The sequence below is a fragment of the Phodopus roborovskii genome, unplaced genomic scaffold (genome assembly GCF_943737965.1).
Source record: "Phodopus roborovskii unplaced genomic scaffold, PHOROB, whole genome shotgun sequence".
Taxonomy (NCBI): Eukaryota; Metazoa; Chordata; class Mammalia; order Rodentia; family Cricetidae; genus Phodopus; species Phodopus roborovskii.
In genome coordinates, this window is record NW_026126459.1 from 14,708,786 (window position 1) to 14,729,335 (window position 20,550).

At 38.5% G+C, this 20,550-nt stretch overlaps 1 protein-coding gene across 21 annotated transcripts in view; it reads right to left on the reverse strand.

Annotated features, from left to right (window-relative positions):
- The window catches only part of Kif21a (kinesin family member 21A), a 120,932-nt gene that overhangs the window by 50,527 nt on the left and 49,855 nt on the right, over nt 1-20,550 (reverse strand). For all 21 annotated transcript variants that reach the window (XM_051189692.1, XM_051189680.1, XM_051189678.1 and 18 more), the window contains exons 2-10: nt 10,288-10,510; nt 9,991-10,173; nt 7,886-8,035; nt 6,907-7,041; nt 6,102-6,269; nt 5,081-5,196; nt 1,503-1,698; nt 946-1,135; nt 523-586 (exon numbers count right to left, since the gene is read on the reverse strand). In XM_051189692.1, coding sequence (XP_051045649.1) covers nt 523-586; nt 946-1,135; nt 1,503-1,698; nt 5,081-5,196; nt 6,102-6,269; nt 6,907-7,041; nt 7,886-8,035; nt 9,991-10,173; nt 10,288-10,510 — 1,425 coding nt within the window. The remainder of the gene's footprint in view (nt 1-522; nt 587-945; nt 1,136-1,502; nt 1,699-5,080; nt 5,197-6,101; nt 6,270-6,906; nt 7,042-7,885; nt 8,036-9,990; nt 10,174-10,287; nt 10,511-20,550) is intronic.

The window sequence follows — 20,550 nt, forward strand, 5'->3', positions numbered from 1 at the left end:
TCCAATCCATGACATCCATGCTCAAATGTGATCATCTGCAGCATGTCTAATAAAATGTAAATGGAGTGTACCAGAGAAAGCGGGGACTCAGTGAATTACATAATAGCTAAAGACAGGAAGAAAGGAACAGGAAGGAATAGAAAACCCAAAAAGTTAAAGATTATTCATAGACTTTGATGTATTTCCAAGTGATGGGGAAATATCCACAGATATGAAAGGCAATATAGATAGCTTTACCAACACCCGGCATGCCTGCCCTGTACTTTGGGTTCAATGATGTCCAAAGAAGGTCTAGCAGCAACAGTAAGAGGACAATATGGAAAAGTAGCATGTGAAGAGAGAAGGGGAAATTGGCTTGGAATATGACATTACGGGAAAGCCAAGTATCTAGTTCTCTAAAGTTAACACAACCACAGGACTGAAATAGCAACATGAATAGTTCCAGAACAATCATCTCAGCACACAGTAATATTAAAAACACTATAAAAACTGGCATGCCTTACATGTTCTAGAAAACTTTACCTGAGATCTTCAATTTCTTTGATATAACTATGAATCATATTACTAATCTCTTCATTCCCTTCACCTGCAAGATAAAATATGAAATGAAAATCTTATTTTAAAATGAAGATGTCAGTACTGGAATTACTTGCCTGGCATGTGTGAGGCCCCATGTTTGAAAGTTGGTACCAAAATAAAACACAATTCCTACAACAAATTTTCTACCCTAAATTACAACAGATCATAAAATAAAATGTTACAAAGGGCACATCTTATGTATATAGGAATGTCTGTGTTTTAAGATAGGTATTTAACTTAAAATTATAGGTTGTAAATAAAAATTTAACATCTCAACATCAACTATTTTAAGTAAATAATCAACACAAAGAATGCTTGGTGCCCTTCAGAAGTTAATCTGTCACCCATTCCACCCTAAACACATACCTGCTCTGGCAAGAACTTGATTGGCCTGGTCACTAACAAGCTGTGTGATTCTAGCCCTCAGCGCATCAACGGTCTCTTGCATGGCTTTTATTCTTACACGCAGGTTATTATTTTCAGTCTGGAGCATAGCATTCTCGTGAAACATGTCATTGATGCTCTCCACGCCCTCTTCGTCAATTATTCTCTTGCCCTGGGGAAGAAATATTCCCTTGTTGGTTGAAGCCTTAAGTACACAACAGTTTTCTTTAAAGACACCCCGGGATGACACGTTCTATAACCCCTTTTTATCCTCCCAGCCCCAAGGCAAAAAATTCAATTTCCTCTGACCACAATCTTTCATGGTGCATTAGTCAGTAGAATTACAGATTGGGTAAGAAGCCTTTTGAAGAATTCTGGAAAATCCAACTTCCCAAAGACTACCTCCAAAGACAAATATATTCAACCACTCCAAAAAGACATGATTGCATGGGCAGCACACCAGCCTGCAGTGTGTCTGAGAATGTACTGACACACGGTCAATATACTAGATGTACACACAGTCAGTACTGATGGCTTACTGTTTTGTACTCCATGAGCTCCATCTGAAGGCGTGTGATCTCACTTCGGAGTGCATTGATTTGCTGACTTGCTCTGTCTTGATTGACCATCACCTTGTTCTTGATATTTCTAGCTCGGTTGGCATATTTCAGAGTATTTAATGTCTCCATAAAATCTCTGTCTGAAGGACTGACACATGCTATCATAATTGTTTGGCTGAAAGTTACAAATAATAATTAGTTGTAAAAAAAATAAAAATAAAAGCAAAACACTGAAATGCTTATTTTAAAATCCCTGCCATTTAGAGATCCACAGTCAAACATTAGGTGAATAGAAAGACCAAATGGGAGATCTTCATCAGGTCCTTCCCCTCAGAGATGGGAAACCCCGCAGAAGAGGGGGGAAAAGAACTGTAGGAGCCAGAGGGGTTGAGGACACCAGGAGAACATGGCCCCCACACATCTACTATGCAGGACTCTTGGGGCCTCACAGAGAATGAAGCAACAATCATGCATAGGTCTACACTAGGTACCCTGAATGTACATTATGGCTGTGAAGCTTGGTGCTCTTGTGGGATCCCTAACAGTGGGAGTGGGGGTATCTCCGACTCTTTCATCTGTGCTTGAGACCCTTTTCCTTTTACTGAGTTGCCTCCCCCAGCCTTGATATATTTTATCTTGTTATGTCATGGTTGGTGGGTGTCCCTGAGAAGCCTGCTCTTTTCTGAAGGGATCTGGAAGTAGGACTGGGAGGGGTAGAGGGAAAGGAAGAAAAGGCTGCTGTTACTAACTTAAAAATAAAGTCAATTTAGGGGGTAGGGTGGGGGGTAGATGAGGGAGCAGGAGGCAGGGAGGAAGGGGAAACTGGGATTAGTATGTAAAATTAAAAAGATTGTTTTAAAATATTAAATAAGTAATTTAAGTTTAAAAGCCCACATGCTTTAAAACCATCTTAACAAAAGAATTTTGTTTACTTAGGTAACACAGGAGAGAAAGGATATATATTATATTTTGATGCATATATATATATATTTATAAAGTTCTGGAGAGATCATTAAGTTGAGACAATTCATATCTCTCTAGCTGTGCCCCTGATACTGAAGATACAGTAATGAATTAAAAGTAAGAACTTCATGGAACACCCATTAGAGAATAGGACAGTGTGAGGCATGGCCTCCAGTCCAGGACCATTCTGCAAAGTATTTATTACAAACCATGGTAAGAACAGGGACTGAAAGCGAGCACATCAGAACCCTTTATGGCAACTGAACTTCCTGTAACCAATGAACTCATCAACTCACTGACAACAGTATAGACCAGTCCAAGCTCACACATTGAGTCACAAGCGAGGCAAACCAAGGACAGCCTTGGCCAGTATTAGCCAACTACAAATCAGAAGATGTGCAGGCTTGCCTTCACACATATTTTGAAAAGCACTAAGAGCGGAGGCTTCTTAAGAAAGTCAGGAACGAAAGGAGCTGGCTATAAATGACAGAGGGAGGAAAATATCACATATTAAACAAGACTATAACGTGCATGCCTTAAGAATTAGTTTACTAAATGCTCCAAGAAAACATCAAAAACATTTACTTTTTATAATTCCATTTTAAAGAAAATCTCACTAACTTAGAAGAAACTATTACTAATAGAGTGATCTATTTCTTTCAGGTGTGCAGTATAACATAGCATAACAATATGTGAGGAATACCTATTATACTTTAAAAATGTAATTGTTTTGACTCATTCATTATATTTTTGATCATTTCCAGGATTTTTGGCATGAATTTTTGAAGTTATATTATATGGTATCACAACTGAACATTATAAACATATAAAAGCTGGTTTATTGAAATCTGTAGCTCTAAATTATGTACATAAATATGTGAAACTTAAACTTTACCTAATTTCTAAGTTTGATTTGTGTAAGCTACAAAGGGGGTGGGTAGTTGTTTCACATCCCATAAACAAAGTACAATGCCTTTAAACTAGGTGCTCAATCCTGAAAGTTTAGACAGAAATTGAGGCACAATCAGGTTGGAATGAGAAAGAGCCATCTCCACTGAGGGTTAGCTGTCTATAGGAAACAGATAACGAACCACGATCTGAACCTCACTAGGCAGGCAAGCTCCACGGTGAGATAGGTCAGCATGCTTGCAGAACAAGTAACCTTTCAAGGGGCCAAAGTATTCAAAGCACATAAATGTGTAAGGGGCAGACATGCATCCAGTCTGCTTTATTTCATAATTGAAGAAATACATAACTGGGTGTGGGGGTGCACACCTTTAATCCCAGCTCTCTGGAGGCAGGGGCAAGTAGATCTCTGTGAGTTCGAGGCCAGCCTGGTCTACAGAGTGAGTTCCAGGACAGCCAAGGCTACACAGATATATCTTGTCTCAAAAAAAAGAAGAAAGGAAGAAAGGAAGGAAGGAAGGAAGGAAGGAAGGAAGGAAGGGAGGGAGGGAGGGAGGGAGGGAGGGAGGGAGGGAGGGAGGGAGGGAGGGAGGGAGGGAGGAAGGAAGGATGGAAGAAAAGAGAAAGCAAGTAGGAAAGCACAAATAGAATGGACATTTGGTTGAAGGAAAAAAAAACATTTTTTTTTTTTTACTTTGTTTTAAAACCTAGATTGACTCAGAAATTCAGACAGAAAATAGTAAAACCAAATTAAGAAATGTGAAACTATGGAAGTCATATTGCATCCATACATAAGACCATGCCAATATTACATAAAAGGAAGACATATTTTAAAACACTGCTGAATTTAGTGAAGCTCTATTTCTAACCCAAATGGATCTTAAACCTAAATTCAAAATTACCCAAAATTCTTTCAAAAATAGCTATCCAAAGAGATTCCCAGATTGTTCATTGTACAGCATCTAATGATCTTCCAGTAAATATGATTTTACAGCACTGAAACCATGATAAAGGGAACTTGCTAGGCCTGCTTATGACTGTGATATGATTGAATTTAAATGCAAAAAAAAAAGTTTCCATTAATACAGTCAGTGGAGTAGAATGAGGAGATTATGTCACAGAAGGAAATGTAGTTTAGCTGTTAAAGCCTACAGTGCACAGGTTTGGAGGGGAAGACACAGAACTCAGCAATTGGCCAAACACCTGCCTCTCTCTCAACTGACATTTTCTGAAAACATTTTCCACATACAAAACAATCTCCAATTTTAAACATTGTAGAAACTATTGATAATACTTAGCTATTTTGTACTTACTTAGAAGGTTTCATTATTTTTCAACAAAATCATTTTAGGCACCTGATGCTAAGCAGAAGCTACACTGTTGTAGAATGAGCATGTATTACAGATTTCCTTAAAAAGTTATGTGAGTTTGAAAAAATTATTTAACATCCTTTTACTTTAACTCATTATAGATAAGACAGAAATACCAGCACTATCCCAAGGGATATTATAAGTACTGCTTAAAATAATTACATACAAAATGATTTAGACATTTTTAGATACCTAATAAAATTATCAGTTTTTCATCCTATTAGTTTGCCTCAAATAAAAGTAGTTCTTACAAGTCATCTTACAGGTATGCTTAAAACTAATGAAGAGTCAAAACTCAGAATAATCACATATGCATACCTGTTACCCCCAAGGGAGTCCTGCAGGAGTCTAGTCAGCTTGGAATCTCTGTAGGGGACATGGGTGGCTCTCTTGCTCTTGTCACCCAATGCACTGATTACATTTCCAAGAGCCAACTAACAGAGAAAAGAACAGAGAGGAAAATTGTATATTTGTTAATTATAGCACTTTTAAATAATAAGGATGGCCAATGGGAAATAAAATGGAAAGAAGACAAAATTAAGAACCTGTATTTGGATTTAATTCACATCTATATTTTTAAATACATGTAAGCTTAGTTATGTATGTGTTACATAACCCCTTCACAGGGGTTTAGCAGAGCTATTACTTACACAGGAACAGTTTTATAAGTAGGACAAGACAAGTTTTGGTATACAAAAGCTTCTTCCAAAATATTTTCTTGCACATAACGAAGCCTTAAACTAACTCAAACACAGGTGTTTTCCTATCAAATTACCACTAGGTGGCATAGTATTAAAGTTAATTCCTAATACAAGCTATTTAAAAAATTGCTAAAAAGCTTTTGAATAATCCACAGTCCAAAAAATGACTGCCACAACATGTCAGCAAAAGCAACCTTTATGTCTTGTCTAGTGGAATCTTTAATTTTAATTCTTTGTTTTGAATGTATGTTTTCAAATGTTGAAAGAAATTTAAAAACATTTTACGCATAAATAACCTTTGGCACATACTATAAAAGTTGAGCCAGCCAAATTAACATAGTAAGAGAGGCTGCCACCTGGGGGAGGGGAAGTATACAGTGTGGTTAGAGGACCAATGGATTACCTTTTACTTCACTCCTCAAATCAGTAATCAAGGGCTTCCATGAGATATATCATGAATTACAGCAGAGGAAGAAAAGCTTGGCCTGATAGCTTACACTATAATTCCAGTACGGCAGGGGACTCATTGTGAGGTAAGCCTGCACACCACACTGAGCACCAGTTGCAAAGGCAGAAACAGAACTAAACAGAGAAGGGGCGGCAGAAGGACCGAATGCCTCTGTGTGGTTAAGCCTTACCAGCCCACAGTTGATGGAAATGCCCTCTTTTGCCCTCTCGCCTGTAGCTCCCGTTCTTTTCAATCTTTCCGATCCTGCCAGATCAACGAAATGAAACTTTGCCGTCAGGGTTTCAAACTCATTCATCTGCGATGATTCAGAAATCATCTTATTGTCAGTGGAATTCTCCTATGGTTATGAAAGATAATTGAAAATGCCTTATTCATGTGACATCAAACACCTGTAAACTTGCCCACATCTCACTCCCTTATACAACTAAAGAAATAGTCACTTAGCCATACAAACATAAATGACAACATCAGAAAGGATGGGAAGGCCAAATTCAGCTATCCTGAATTCAGGCTCTTCTGACATAGGGAACGGTAGAAACAGTCCTCCCAGCAAAGGGTCTAGAGGACAACATCTCCACTGGGTCAAAACAAACAGATAGCCAGGTGTTGGTGGCTCTCACCTTTAATCCCGGCACTCGGGAGGCAGAGGCAGGCAGATCTCTGTGAGTTCGAGGCCAGCATGATCTACAGAGCTAGTTCCAGGACAGGCTCCAAAGCAATACATAGAAACCCTGTCTCAAACACCAAAAAGCCAAAAGAAAACCAAAAAAAACAAAAGAAAAAAAAATCAAGAATTCTGTTTGTTTTCCAAAGTCTTACACATTCGAGCAGCTTTGGTTAAATAAATAAGAAAAAGAAATAAAGAAGAAGAAAAAATTAAGTGAGTTTAGCGCAAACATCTCTCCTGAGAGCTGTGCGATGTGATTTAAGGACCTAAAGGTTAAAGTTTGAAGAAACAAGACCACTGAACTCACGGCATCAATCTGGGGACACACTCTGGTCTGACACACATGAATGGTAAAAATGGCATGTGAACGAGAGCTCTGAACGTTCATCTGGGTGCTAGCCGTGGTGCGGGATAATGCGCCCAACTTCAGACACTGCATCATCTGCAAAGGGGAGGAAAGGCTTGACTTGACAAAGGTTAAACAGGCACCACCCAACCTGCGGTCTGAGCTGATTGCTGAAACCCACTACCGTAAAGGTTATAAAGGAAGATTTCACATCCTATTGCTTTTGTTACAGGCACACTGGAGCTGAACTTCTCAGTATAATGGTGCATTCTTTTAATGCGGAGAAAACACTGAGTTGCATTGTCTGTCACGTGCTAACATTTGCAGCTTCCATTCCAAATTGTTAAAGTAGAATGCTTTGGTACAAATGCCACAATAATCTGAGTTAGTTAGGATATTCTATATCTTGTTTAGTTTTTCTCTCTTTTTTTTTTTTTTAAGATTTTTGTTTTTCTTAAATGTTTTCCTACAGAAGCCTAACTACAATCCTACATGTCACAAGCAAACAGGACAAATGGACTGTTGTCTCATACTTAAGCACTAACTATTTAACCTTCTCTGCTTCGGGAAGGATACTATACATATACTGCACTACATTCTTTTGATGCTGTGGTAAATGTTATGCTAATGAATTAGCATAAACATCACATTAAATTTGCTTTTGCATTGATTTGCTTCAGTGTGTGGGCACGTGCTGTGATGCATGTGTAAGATCAAATAACAGCATTGGGAGTATGGGAGAGTTCTAAGGATGAAGGGCTCAGGATCAGATACCTTTACTAATACAACCATCTTGCTAGGCCTCTAACACTGCTATAATGATGTTCTTTTGGGGAAAAAAAAAATACAAAGAAAGTAGACTAGATTTTTAACTCTGTTGGGGTACCATCAGTAAGGATGATTTTCAAAGCCACCTACGCTCGTTTTTAACAAAAGTCACCTCTGGTTCTGTATTCACAGTGCGTGTTGTGACTCCCACAGTATAAATTCCTCCAGTTGAATCTTCATGAATTCTTATATTGGATTTTTTATTTTTTGCATCGATATCCCGAGTGGTATCAAACAAGTCAAGGACCTCTTCGTTATAGAGCTGTGAAAAAGACAAATAGAAAGGTGAATTTTGTAGAAATGGTTCTGTGAGTCTCTAGCATGTTTCACATGTGGTACTGAGAGGCTCTAGCATGTTTCACATGTGGTGCTGCGAGCCTCTAGCGTGCTTCACATGTGGTGCTGAGAGCCTCCAGCATGCCTCACATAGTAACTTCCATATTAAATGTTCGCCAGTCCTCACACCTGTTTCCTCAAAAAAAAAAGCACAGCTATTAATTACTATATTATAAATTATGTGAATGCTAGAATTTAGCTATAAAAATGAGAAGAATAAATGACTTAATCAAAACAAACAGGCTAGGCACAAGCTAAGATGATCTACGACCACTTTGCAAGATATAAGAAAAGAGAATAAGCAAGCCTATACCAGTATGTACCAGATGCAGGCAAAGCCAAAGGTCTGGGCCAAGATACTTTCTATTGGGGGGAAAGAGGGCAGAGAAAGGGTCTCACTGGTTAGCCCTGGCTTATCTAAGACTTTCTACGTAGATGAGAATGTACTTGGGGGTTGGGGTGTCGCACTGAGCAGCCCTGGCTGGCCTAGGACTCACTAAGAAGACCAGGCTGTCCTTGCACTCACAGAAGTTCTGCTTCAGCTTTTCGGATGCTGGGATTAAAGAAATGTCACAGCACACTCACCAAAGGTTAGAGATTTTTAAGCACTTAAAATATTTTACAATTTCAGATTAAAACTGTATTTCTTCTGCCTTATAATTCTCCCTTTCCATTTACTTTGTTTTCTTTTTTCATTATTGTACAAACAATAGGTTTCATTGTGACATTTCACAGATGTACACAATGCACGTCAGGCATATATTCCCTGGCTTTTGTCTTCTTAAGCATCTTCCCTTCTACCTCCCTTCTAGGTCAGTGCCTTCCCTTCCTTTCTATTTGTTTAAGAGATATAAAAGAAATGCTCATATTTATCTTTGTGAGTCTGGCTCATTTCACTTGACATGATGATTTCCAGTTCTGTCCATTTTTCTGGAAAATTACATAATTTCATTCTTAGAGTTGAATAATGCTCCACTTTGTATATTAGTGTGTGTGTGTGTGTGTGTGTGTGTGTGTGTGCATGTGTGTTCAGTGGGCATCCAGGCCGATTCCATGACTTGGTAATTGTGAATATGTACGTTGATTTCAACTGGCAAGCAGGATGACAATTCTATCCTTAGTTGTTTACTTCTATTTTATTTTTTTCTATATATATCTATGTATGTGTATATGCAAGGACATGCACACTGTGGTACACATGGAAAGTTGGCTCCTTCCCTCCATAGATGGTTCTCAAGGATGGAACTCAGGTCATTAGGCTTGGCAGCAACCATTCTTACACACGGAGAAATCCATTCTCCCTATCTTTACTTTTTAAAGGCTCTGTTCTAGCGTGTATGCAAAAAAAACAATTCAGAATTATAATGCTGCAGTGCCCCTAACTAGAGTCTCAAAAGCCTACATTTTCTTCTACTGACATACCTCCCTATAAGACTATAGGCTATCGTTAAATTCATTCTAACCTGATAATCTTTGGACACTTCAGAGACACCATCAGCCTTTGAAGCGGTTTCTCAACTTGCCCTCTCCCTTTTGATAATAATTTCCAAATTCCCAGCAATTTATAATCCCATCCAAATTACCCATAAGGGTTTTTTTTTTCATGATCACTTTATCACTTGGTAAGAAAAGGTTCTGAAATTAACAATAATAATTGTATTTTTAATCTACAGATACTGTAAACCATTTATAATATAAATGTAATATTATTATATCCAAGAGTAAGGTATGTTTATTATCTATTAACTAATGCTAATTTACTCAAACAACATTGGCTGGGTACTATATGGAAAACACTCTACTAAAGGTCGACAGTATAAAACCATAAGGATATTGGTGTTACAGATGAAATTTAAAGAAAATTGACAATGAGTCTACTACCTCTAAAAATTGGGCATTCACTTTAAATTCAGGAGGAGGAACCCCATTTTTTATCGCGGTGGTTTTCTTTTCTTCAATGCTCTTGAAGAGGTGTTTAACAGCACGAGAAATGATTCCCTGCTCTTCCTCCATGATGGTGACATCAAACCCTGTTCCCATTGTGTACGTCTTCCCAGCTCCAGTCTGAACAAAAGAACAAGGGGGAGAAAAATTACTGTTCATATTAACAAGGCCATAAGACATGAAAATGGAAACACAACCGAATTACAATTCCCATGCAAATAATAAGGTATTTACTTGTCCATAGGCAAAAACTGTAGCATTGTATCCTTCAAAACAGCCTTCAATTAGTTTTTCAATGCACTGAGTGTAGATCTGTTCCTGCTGGGAGTCGATGTCAAACACATAATCAAAGGTAAATGCCTTATCTTTCCCTAGGAAGACCTGAGGCTCTCCTGGTGTGACTGATGTACAAATATGACATCCTTCAATCTTTTCTTTGGCAAGCTGTGGTCTTATTCTGTGGAGAAAGTTCAGAAAAGAAATAACTGGCAAAATCAATTCTCAAAAAAAAAATTGGGACTTAAATTTTTATCCAAAACTTTTAAATAAATCTACCCACACTGAATTAGTTCAGTATATAAAATGTTTGCCTAACCACCCCAGTGGGTTACTTTAAATAATGCACAAGAGTACAAAATTCTTCTTAAAATGAAATATTTATTTGGTAGATGATTTTCATTAACTGTAAGAAATAGTCAAATAAAACATGACTACTCAGTTGTTATTTTCCTCTTTATTCCCAATGATCACCATAAAAATGAAATATTACAGAAATAATATTTAACCGTGATGATCTGATGCCCTTGACTCACCCTTTCCAATTTTTACCAGAGGTTTCTGAACACATTTGACCATGATTTATGGTATCTTAGCATATTTAAGTATAATTCCACTATACACACACAGTCATATACTAAGACATATCAGAAGCAAGACTTTTCAAAAATAAATTAACGATACAAATGTAAGTTATAATGTTTAATCTCTGAAGGAAAAGCTAGTGAATTATATGGGTTGTACTCCCTTCACCTAGAAGACCACAGCAGGCACCCATCCCACCTGCTCCAGTAACTCCCGATTCTGCATTCTGTTTGTGATTTCAAGGCTTGTTCTCAAAGAAGGAAAGCAAGCATGGTAATATGTTCATAAAAGAACAAACTAGACTTTAGGTCTAATCTCTTTATTCTATAGACATGACATGCTGGGCATATGTACCAGGGCTCACAATCCCTGCTTGTTGTGGAGAAACAGAAGCAGTTTAACAAAGAAAAACAGGAAATAGAAAATGAAAAAGACAGAGAAAGTAACAGTTTAAAGAAACTAGTGGCATAGCCCTATCTTAGGAGATCAAACACAGATCTAGTGTTCATCTGTTTTCTAAAGATAAACTCAACTTAAGTCCAGAGGTGACATAGCTCCTTCTCTTTAAAGGCAGAAAATACCGATAGGAAAAATAATAGTGAAGGATGTATTATACTTCCTTACGCAGTGATTTGTCTTTCCTTATGGTATTATTCTTCTTTGCTGGAATCTCCAACAAGGTTTGCTTTAATGGACTATAATAGTCACCAAGTAGCTGGGTAGGCACTAGGGAAAGTGCTGTGAAGTAAGTGCTCATTATGAAGCTTGAGCTCTGGTTCTCTCATGGTCGAGCACCAATAGTCTCACTTGTGGAGGGAAACTGTAATCCCCATACTTCCTTCTAGAGCTAATACTGTTTAACTGTAGGAAGCTGTATTGTAAGAAGACAAAGAGGTCCTGGGAGACAGTTCTGCAGTAAGAACACTTGTTGCTCTTGCAGGGGACTGCAGTTTGGTTCCCAGAACCTAAAGCAGGCAGCTCCTCGCTGCTTATAACTACAGCTAGAGGGGATTCAACATCCTCTTCTGTCTCTAAACATTTAGACACACATGAGAGAGAGAGAGAGACAGAGAGAGTGCACCACATATACATAAATAAAAATAAATCTTTTTTTAAAGAAAAGGCAAAGAGATGTATAACAAAAAGTTCCTTACAAGAAACTATAATTATAAACCATATAGCCCATGAACCTAACTTTATTTATGCATGTATTTATGGGTCATAAAGCAAAATGGAGGCTCGTGAAGTAGAAGAAGAGATCTTAAGAGATATAATGAGCACAAAGTGAGACTAACTAGGTAAAGAAGAAAGTGGGGAGAGGAACAAATGAGAATTAAAAAGTCTAATAACACATAGTACAAAGATGAACATGCCATTATGTTATAAATAAGCCTGTTATGCTAACCTAAAAAAATAATTTAAAAAAAAAAAAAAAACACATGTGTACAAAGAGCCCATGGAATAGCACCTTAGGCTTTCTTTCTTGTTCCATGTGTTTAATAAGCAGTGTTTCTCAAAATAAATATTCTCTTTTTTCCAAACACATCTCTTCCTACTCTACTCCACTCAGTAATACGAAGGAGTTCATATCAAACTCCAGCTGTCCTGGGGAGAATAGCTCTTGACTGTTGTCAAGACAAAAATAGAGCAGTCTGAAGAAAGTCAAGGGAATATCAGTTCCACCGTTTACCCTATTCCATCCATCTAACCCATCTCAGGAGCTACTAATTATTCCCAAAATAGCTCTTCAGTCCACTGTGCTCCTTCCCATCGGTCACACCACCCTAATTAAGGCCCTTACTATCTCTTATTGAGAATATAACACAAGCTCCTCCTCTCAAAGCCTCCACCTGGCCTTGCCCCCAGAAGTCTGTTCTGCACAATGCATATCGGTACTTGTAAGACAAGCAGCTGATGGGGTCATCAACCTCCACCACTGTAATTCTCTCTCTGCTTTGTCATGAGAGTCCTTGTATTCAAAGAGGATTTTCACTAGACTCTGTTTCTGTGCCTCTGCTCTCTACCAGCCTTAGCACTGCCAGACTATGCTGAGAACGTAACAAATTCCTTGTGATAGAACAAAAGGCCAAACTTATAGATGAAATACAGCATTGAGCTCTTCTTTGAAATCAGGTACTGGATTTTCAGTCAATTATCATGACTATAGGCTGGTTTACTGAATTGTTTACTTTCAATTTTCTTTCAACATAACAAAGAAAAATTGGGTGTCATTTGAATTACAAATCTGCCAGCCAATTTTAGAATGCCATTGTGACTCTGTCTTTACACTGACCTCCTAACCTACACTCCTGATTACTACCCTTGCTAATAGAAGGGAGGATCTGTTTGAAACAGATGATGCCCAGTTCTATTCGTTTGCATGGATGGAGGAGGAAGCTTGGTTTTAGTTGTCAGTAAGATATGCTGAACCCTCTTTCTACCACACACAAGCAAAGGCAATTTCTGAAATGATCTCCCACAACACAGAGAAGTAGGAACTATCTTCAAAAATGTCCTGTGTAATTCTCTTTCAATCCTTCAAAATTAGTCTTTTAAGCTGGCTGAATCCCTAAGCACATGGAGTGAAAAATCTCTTGCTTTAAATTCAAGGCCAAACCAATTCATTGCCCTTAATGAGAAAAGCTTAACAATTATGTAGCTAAAAATTTCAATGCTATCTGAGATTATACAAGAAAAACAAAATACTTACAAAAAAAATAAATAAAAGAGAATCTGAGATTTTCCTCTGCATATTTTCAAACTTTTTTAGTATTTTTATGTAAAATATCATACTATTAAATATACTCATCTAACCCCACAACTATGAACTCTACATTTTGTAATATAAACATTTTGGTTAAAATATAAAAAAAAAAATCCTTGCAAGTTTTTAAAATGTATAATCACATAACTTGTATTTGAAATGGCTTCTTAAAGGAAAAATTTGTATAAAACAAATGCCATAACTATTTAGGATAAAATATTCTAATATTCTATGTCAAAATTATATTGTAAAACTATATATAACATACAAATAATTATAGATTACTTATCTATAATTATTGTATCTATACATCTAAACTATTATAAATATATAATTACACATATAATTATGCCACATATGTAATTATAAAGTACTAAAAACTATAATTTGTTGTAACTAGGTTGAAGGTGTGAGAGAGAATACAGCACTAGGTTTTGGATTTTACAATGAAGAAACATGAACGAATGCAGCCCTCATCTCACATCCGAACCTTCTTCCCTTTAGCCTTTAGCTTACTCTTACGAGAAACTGAAAAGTGTTAACAGAATGCACATTATCTTATCTCACTATTCCTGAAAATCTGTTTCTAGGACAAATGTAGTAACATACACCTTTAATTGCAGCACTTAGGAGGCAGAGGCTTGTGATCTCTGTGAGTTCCAAGCCAGCCTGGTCTCCAGAGCATGTTCCTGGCCACCCAGGAATGAATGCATTGCAAGAGCCTGACTCAAAAACAAACAGAGAGAGAGAGAGAGAGGAAGAGAGAGGAAGAGAGGGAGGGTGGGAAGAAGGGAGGGAGGCAGAAAGAACGGCAATTTGATCTATAACCTCATATTTTTCAAACCTCTGTTACAACTAGCAGTTGTGACATTCTTGTTTTCTAAATTTCAATTACAAAACCAATTGTGCAAACTACCTAAAAAGATTGATCTTTGCCAGAAAGACATCAACATTCAACTTGGGATCTAAGAATTTCCTAATCTGGATACTTTCTGCTTCTCTGAGTTCAAATCAAGTCAGCTTGAGCTACTTTAAACCTTCTGTCGTTACTAGGTCTCAACTTAAGTCCTTCACCACATAACATGTGATTTGCCATCTACCTAGAATGTCGGTCTCCAATTTATCTACAAACTGTGTAATCTTTTAATCTCACAAACTTTGATGTCTTTCCCTTTCCTCAAAGTGAATTACTTACCCTACCCAGAAACACATTCATGATTCTAGTATAGTAGATATCCAATTAAAGTATTGTTCCTCCACTAGTGAGTCTTGGCAGATAAAGAATATATCTTATAAATACATAACACAGAGTAACTGTACAACTCTTTCCTAGTGGACTCTGCTAAGGACATACTATGTCCAAGGTATATTATAGGTTCAAGTCATATTTTAATTAATCAAGATAACAAAGCAAAGGTTTTCTATGCAGGCCCTTTAAAGGTAACCATAAACTACTTTTCCCATGCTATATACTCTACCCATCATTAGTTGTATGACTTCTACCTTCTTCTTTCATTTCTATTACAAGCTCCAGCATAAGACAGTCCATGTTCTGGTGGCCACTGGGGAAATGACAGTGCCATCAGAAAGTCACAGGACCTCTCATCTAGTAGCTGATGAAAATAGAAGCAGACACCCACAGCTAAACACTGAGCCAACCTGGAATACAGATGCAGAGAGGGAAGAGTGATAAGAAAATGTGGACAAGACCAGGCTACAGAAACTCACAGAGACAGGTGACCTGAACAAGGGAGAGCTCATGGACCCCTAGACTGATAGCTGGGAAGCCAGTATTGGACTGACTCAGACCCCCTGAATGTGGGTCTCAGTTAGAAGGCCTGGGCAGTCTAAGGGACCTCTGACAGTGGAACCAGGATGTATCCCTGGTGCACAAAAGGACTTTGGTAGCACATTCTCTGTGGAAGAATACTCCCTTAACCTAGAGGCAGGAGGGAGGGCCTAGTCCCTACTCCAAATGACTTGACAGATTTTGTTGATCCCTTCTGGAAGGAATCACCCTCCCTGTGAAGTGGGGGGAGGGGGAGGAGATTGGATGGGAGGGTGGGGGGGCATGAGAGAGAGAGTGGGGGGAGGGGAGGGAGGAAGGAAGGGACAGAAGGAAGGAGGAAGGGAAGGAGGGAGGGACGGAGAGAGGGAGGGAGGAAGGGGGAACTGGGATCGATATGTAAAATAAGAAAAAATAATAAAAATACATAAAGTTAAAAAGAAAAAAGAAAGTCACAGGATATTCTGAGACTGAATCTACTAAGTTTGTCAAAATTGTGCCTTGCTTCCTGCTTTTTGCCTTCACAATAAACAAGCTATTTTTATAGCTGAATATATTAAATAAGTCAAGATAAAATTATACCAGAATAAAAAGATAAACATACTTTAGGATAGGTTCATACTTGCTATCTTTTCAGATAAAATTTCAGGAAGGAAATCCAGCAGATTAGGGTCTGCAGTTCAACCCTGCCACATGATGTCAACAATGTATGGAGGGATCTCAGTGTCACTGCGCAGAAGGTAAGCCACTGACTGCTCTTTCGTGCATCACCTCTCAAGTCTTGTTTTCAGCAAGCAACCTTAAAAAGTAGCAGCCTCCATCAGACAAACACTTTGCATCTGCTTCCTGTATGAATACAGAGTCCCTGTGCTTTCTGCTTGCACAGCAAGCTTGACTGCTTGTGCAGCATCCATACAATGGGTACATCTGCTTGCACCTAGTAGATCCAGAGGGACTGAGAAAAGGCTTAAAATATGTAGAAAACAGTTCTGATGGTACTGTGAGTATTAAAAGTACTTAGCTTCCAACATTAGTATTATATCATCCGCCACTACTCGTGAAATGGCAAAAGGCTAGCTTGCCACCTTGTGAACAGAATATAATATCAAATTCTTCATAGGTCTTTGCCCACACTAGCATTGACTGTTGGCAAGTTACTTTCTCAGTCTCAATTAACTTATCCATAAGACATCACCTCCAAATCCACATTTCAGCATCTTGAACAAATGAGATGCTGTGTGGCAATGAAAGGTATAAAGAATTGATACTACTCCTATAAGGCCACTTGAAAATTCCCTAAACCAGTTTCCTCATCAGTCAGCATAACATCTCAAATGAGCATGGGTCCTTCATGAAGAATGTATGATTTAGTTTTGGGCTCCTTTAACTATTATGTTTTTTTTTTTTTAAAGTCTGTAGTCTTTGGGGAATTTAAATATGAACCGCTCCCATATATGTGTTTCCACTGAACATTATATCTTCATCTCTATGTATATAGACATACAACTGTATCTATATTATTATATATATAATGCTAAACAAAGATGATGACGTTGAGTACTTTGTACTTTAGTTTGCAAAGAAAAGCCACAATTCCAAAACTATTTTTTCATAGTAATGATTAATCAAATCTTCCTAATGTCAGTATTGGGTACAACAGGAACAAATACAATAAGGGTATGTGTGTATGTAAGTGTATGCCACATGTGTGTGGCTGCCTGCAAAGGCCACAAGAGGGTGTCAGATACCCTGGGGCTGGAGTTACAGAAGGTTGTAAGCCACCTCACAAAGGTTCTGGGAGCCAACTTGGGTACTCTACAAAGCAACAAGTTTTCTTAAATCTTATCTCCAATCCCATTAGGAATTTTTGATTATTTTATTCATTGGCAACTTCAAACATATCTATAATGAACTTGATAATTTTCACACACATCCCCATTCTCTTCTCTCATTTCTTCCCTCTCCCACTGAAACCCTTATTCCCAAATAGTGTCCCCTATTTTCAAGCAGGGTGTGTGTGTGTGTGAGAGAGAGAGAGGGGGGGAGGGAGAGAGAGAGAGAGAGAGAGAGAGAGAGAGAGAGAGAGAGAGAGAGAGAGAGAATATTTGTGTGTTGCTGGAAACCAAGCTCAGAGCCTCTCACACCGGGTAAGAACTGTGCAATTGAGCTACATCTTTAGCTTACAAAATGGGAGTTTTCTCTTATTATTATCATTTTTATGTCCCCCCATAGTCAAAAAGAGAATTCATCAGAAAGGAACAGAACTTCCCAAGTAACTAGTTTGGTTTAAAGGGAAGTATAATTATTATGGTGTAATAGGTCCTTATAGCAAATTGTATGAATCAAATGCTAGAGGCTGGAATGTCAGTGACTTGTAGGTGCTGGGAAAAATGCCGGCTAAGAAAAGATAAATAATACTATGCCACTGGAATTTATAGCATCCCATTGTGCATGCAGGAACCCATATTTCCTTCCAAAACTAAACAAGTAGCACATATATCACAAGTGAAAGGATGCAGATCATCAAACCTGTATTTCAGAGGCATGAAATTTTCAAAGTGCCTTTCAGATTTTCTACTACACTATTGCCTCTCTAGAACTCCTCTGTTCTCCATAAAAAAAGAAAGGAAGGAAGGAAGGAAGGAAGGAAGGAAGGAAGGAAGGAAGGAAGAAAACATCACAGAGGGTGATGGTGATGAACATCTTTAATCCTAGCACTTGGGAGGCAGAGACAGCTGGATCTCTGTGATTTCGAGGCCAGTCTGATCTACAAAGCTAGTTCCAGGACAGCCAGGAACTATTACAGGGAAACCCTGTCTTGAAAAAAAGGAGGGAAAAAATTTCGCAAGAGATAAGCCTTTCTTTTGCTAATCGACTGTCCCTATATACACAAAGCACCTTCTTTTTGCAGTTGGCCACTGTTGAATCCTTAGCACACTAAAGAGAGCACTGTTGTCCCTAATCCAGTTTGATGGATACTGTGAACTTCCTGCGGCTTGCATGCCTTTGCTAACTCTATTCACTTTGTTTTGTCGCTTGAGTCATTCTGATCTCATCCCTGTGCCACAATGGTAGTTTTCCAGCTCACTCAATAACCTGACCTCATTCTCACTCAGTGAGGCTCTTTCACTCACAACTGTCTCTAACTAGCTCTTCTAGTACCCCCTTACCACTGTTCACCCTTCCTCTTAGACTGGCACCACTGGAGCCTCAGCACCGATTGTCTTTCTTTTTTAAGAAGCAAAAGTTTATTTTAGCTCACAGTCTGAGACTCCAGTACATTATGGCAGGGGCAGACAAAGCAGAGGGAGAAAGAGGCAGCTGGACATACTGTAGCGCATTCAGGAAGCAGAGAGAGAGATGATGCAGGAACTCAGCTCACTTCCTCCTCTCTGTTCAGTCTTTCTTATGTCTGTTGTTGTGATGAATGATCTTCATCACTGGCCATTACTTACTGGGTTTCCATTAGATGCTTAATGTGTATTATTTTTTACTCATTTTTCATTTTCTAAAAGTTAAGACATCTATCATATTGTCATAATATCAAGCCACTGAGACTTCTGGTCTCCTTTTTAATCCTTCTCAATGGGGGCTGGACAGGTAGCTTCGTGGTTAAGAGCCCCAGTTGCTCCCCCAGAGGACCTGAGTTCAATTCCCAGCACCCACAAAGGGAGCTCATAACTGTCTGTGATCTGGCACCTTTGCACAGACATACATGCAGGCAAAAATGTCAATGCACATAAAAATAAATATTAATCCTCTCTAGTCCATTTCAATAAGTAGATACCATAGTAAGGTAGCCTCTATCACATTTTCACCTTCTCCTTTCTGTCTCCTTTCTGTTCTGGATGTTTGTATATGGGAACTCTAAGAATCCTTGCCCCCACCCCCTTTCCTAAGAACTCACACCTGTAATGGCGCAACAATCAGGAAATAGAAGCTAGTAGATTCAGAGCTCCAAGTCAGTCTTTGCAACACTGTAGCAAGTTGAAGACCAGCCTGGGGCAGAGGAAACTATAGCAAATAAAACAATAAAAGACCTCATCAGCCCATTAAAATTGTGAATGGAAATTCAAAAATCCTCTTGTAAAGTTATAAATGACAGACACTACATGAGCTCTTGGGAGATGAGGGAGCATCGTATTTTACTGCCTCATTATACTATCTTCTTATTAGACTATTTCTTTATAAGAAAAATTCATACAATTCTATAAGAATAACAGATCAAAAGCCAAAGAATACATGTAGCTTCTGCAACAGTTTTAGGATTTTGATCTTCAGAAGAAGAATCTGTTTTCTTTAAAGTCACTATCCTTGGGACGATCTGTTATAATAGTAAGGGAAACTAAACTTGATCTGCAGTTTCATAAGACAGGTAGTGAGTGACTAAAATTGTAAGAAGCATAGTTACAACCTCTACTGTTCAAACTAGGTCACTATTGAAGGAAAGGCGACACTACAGTAATCATTTCAAGGTAACAGTCATGAATTAGGACTGCCCTGGGTACACCAGGAGGTATACTCAGTCACTCATGGGGCCCTAACACCAGGTAATTCGATGCACTGTGGAGATGCATATCTCATTCAAAAAGAGGGGGAAGCTTATCCATAATTGGCACATCAGAGACAGTCTGAAGCCATGGAGGGAATGTAGCCACTGACAACAGATGAGAATAGTACCGTTCTCAAGCCTGGCCCCATGAAGGGATTGCCAGGTCAGTTCAATGTGCTTGTTTTCATTATATAGTCATGCAGATGTCCAGGTCCCACCCAAACATGTTAAATCATAATTTCCTCAGGGGGGGCCAGATTCTATATTGTTAATTAGCTCTCCACTCGACTCCAACATACTGCTAGGCCAGCACCAAACTTCTGAAGCAGTGAGGAGCAGCGATGTTTAGAACTGTGTCCCCACCAGGTAGGGTACTCTGTCACACCCAAAGACCAAAGCCTCTTCTTCCACCACAATTATCCTATTAAATCCAATCTTAGTGGGGAGGAAGAGGTGGCTCAGCAGTTAAGTGCATTTGCTACTCTAAGAGGACCTGGATTCATTCTAAGTACCACACGGCAGCTAACAACCAAA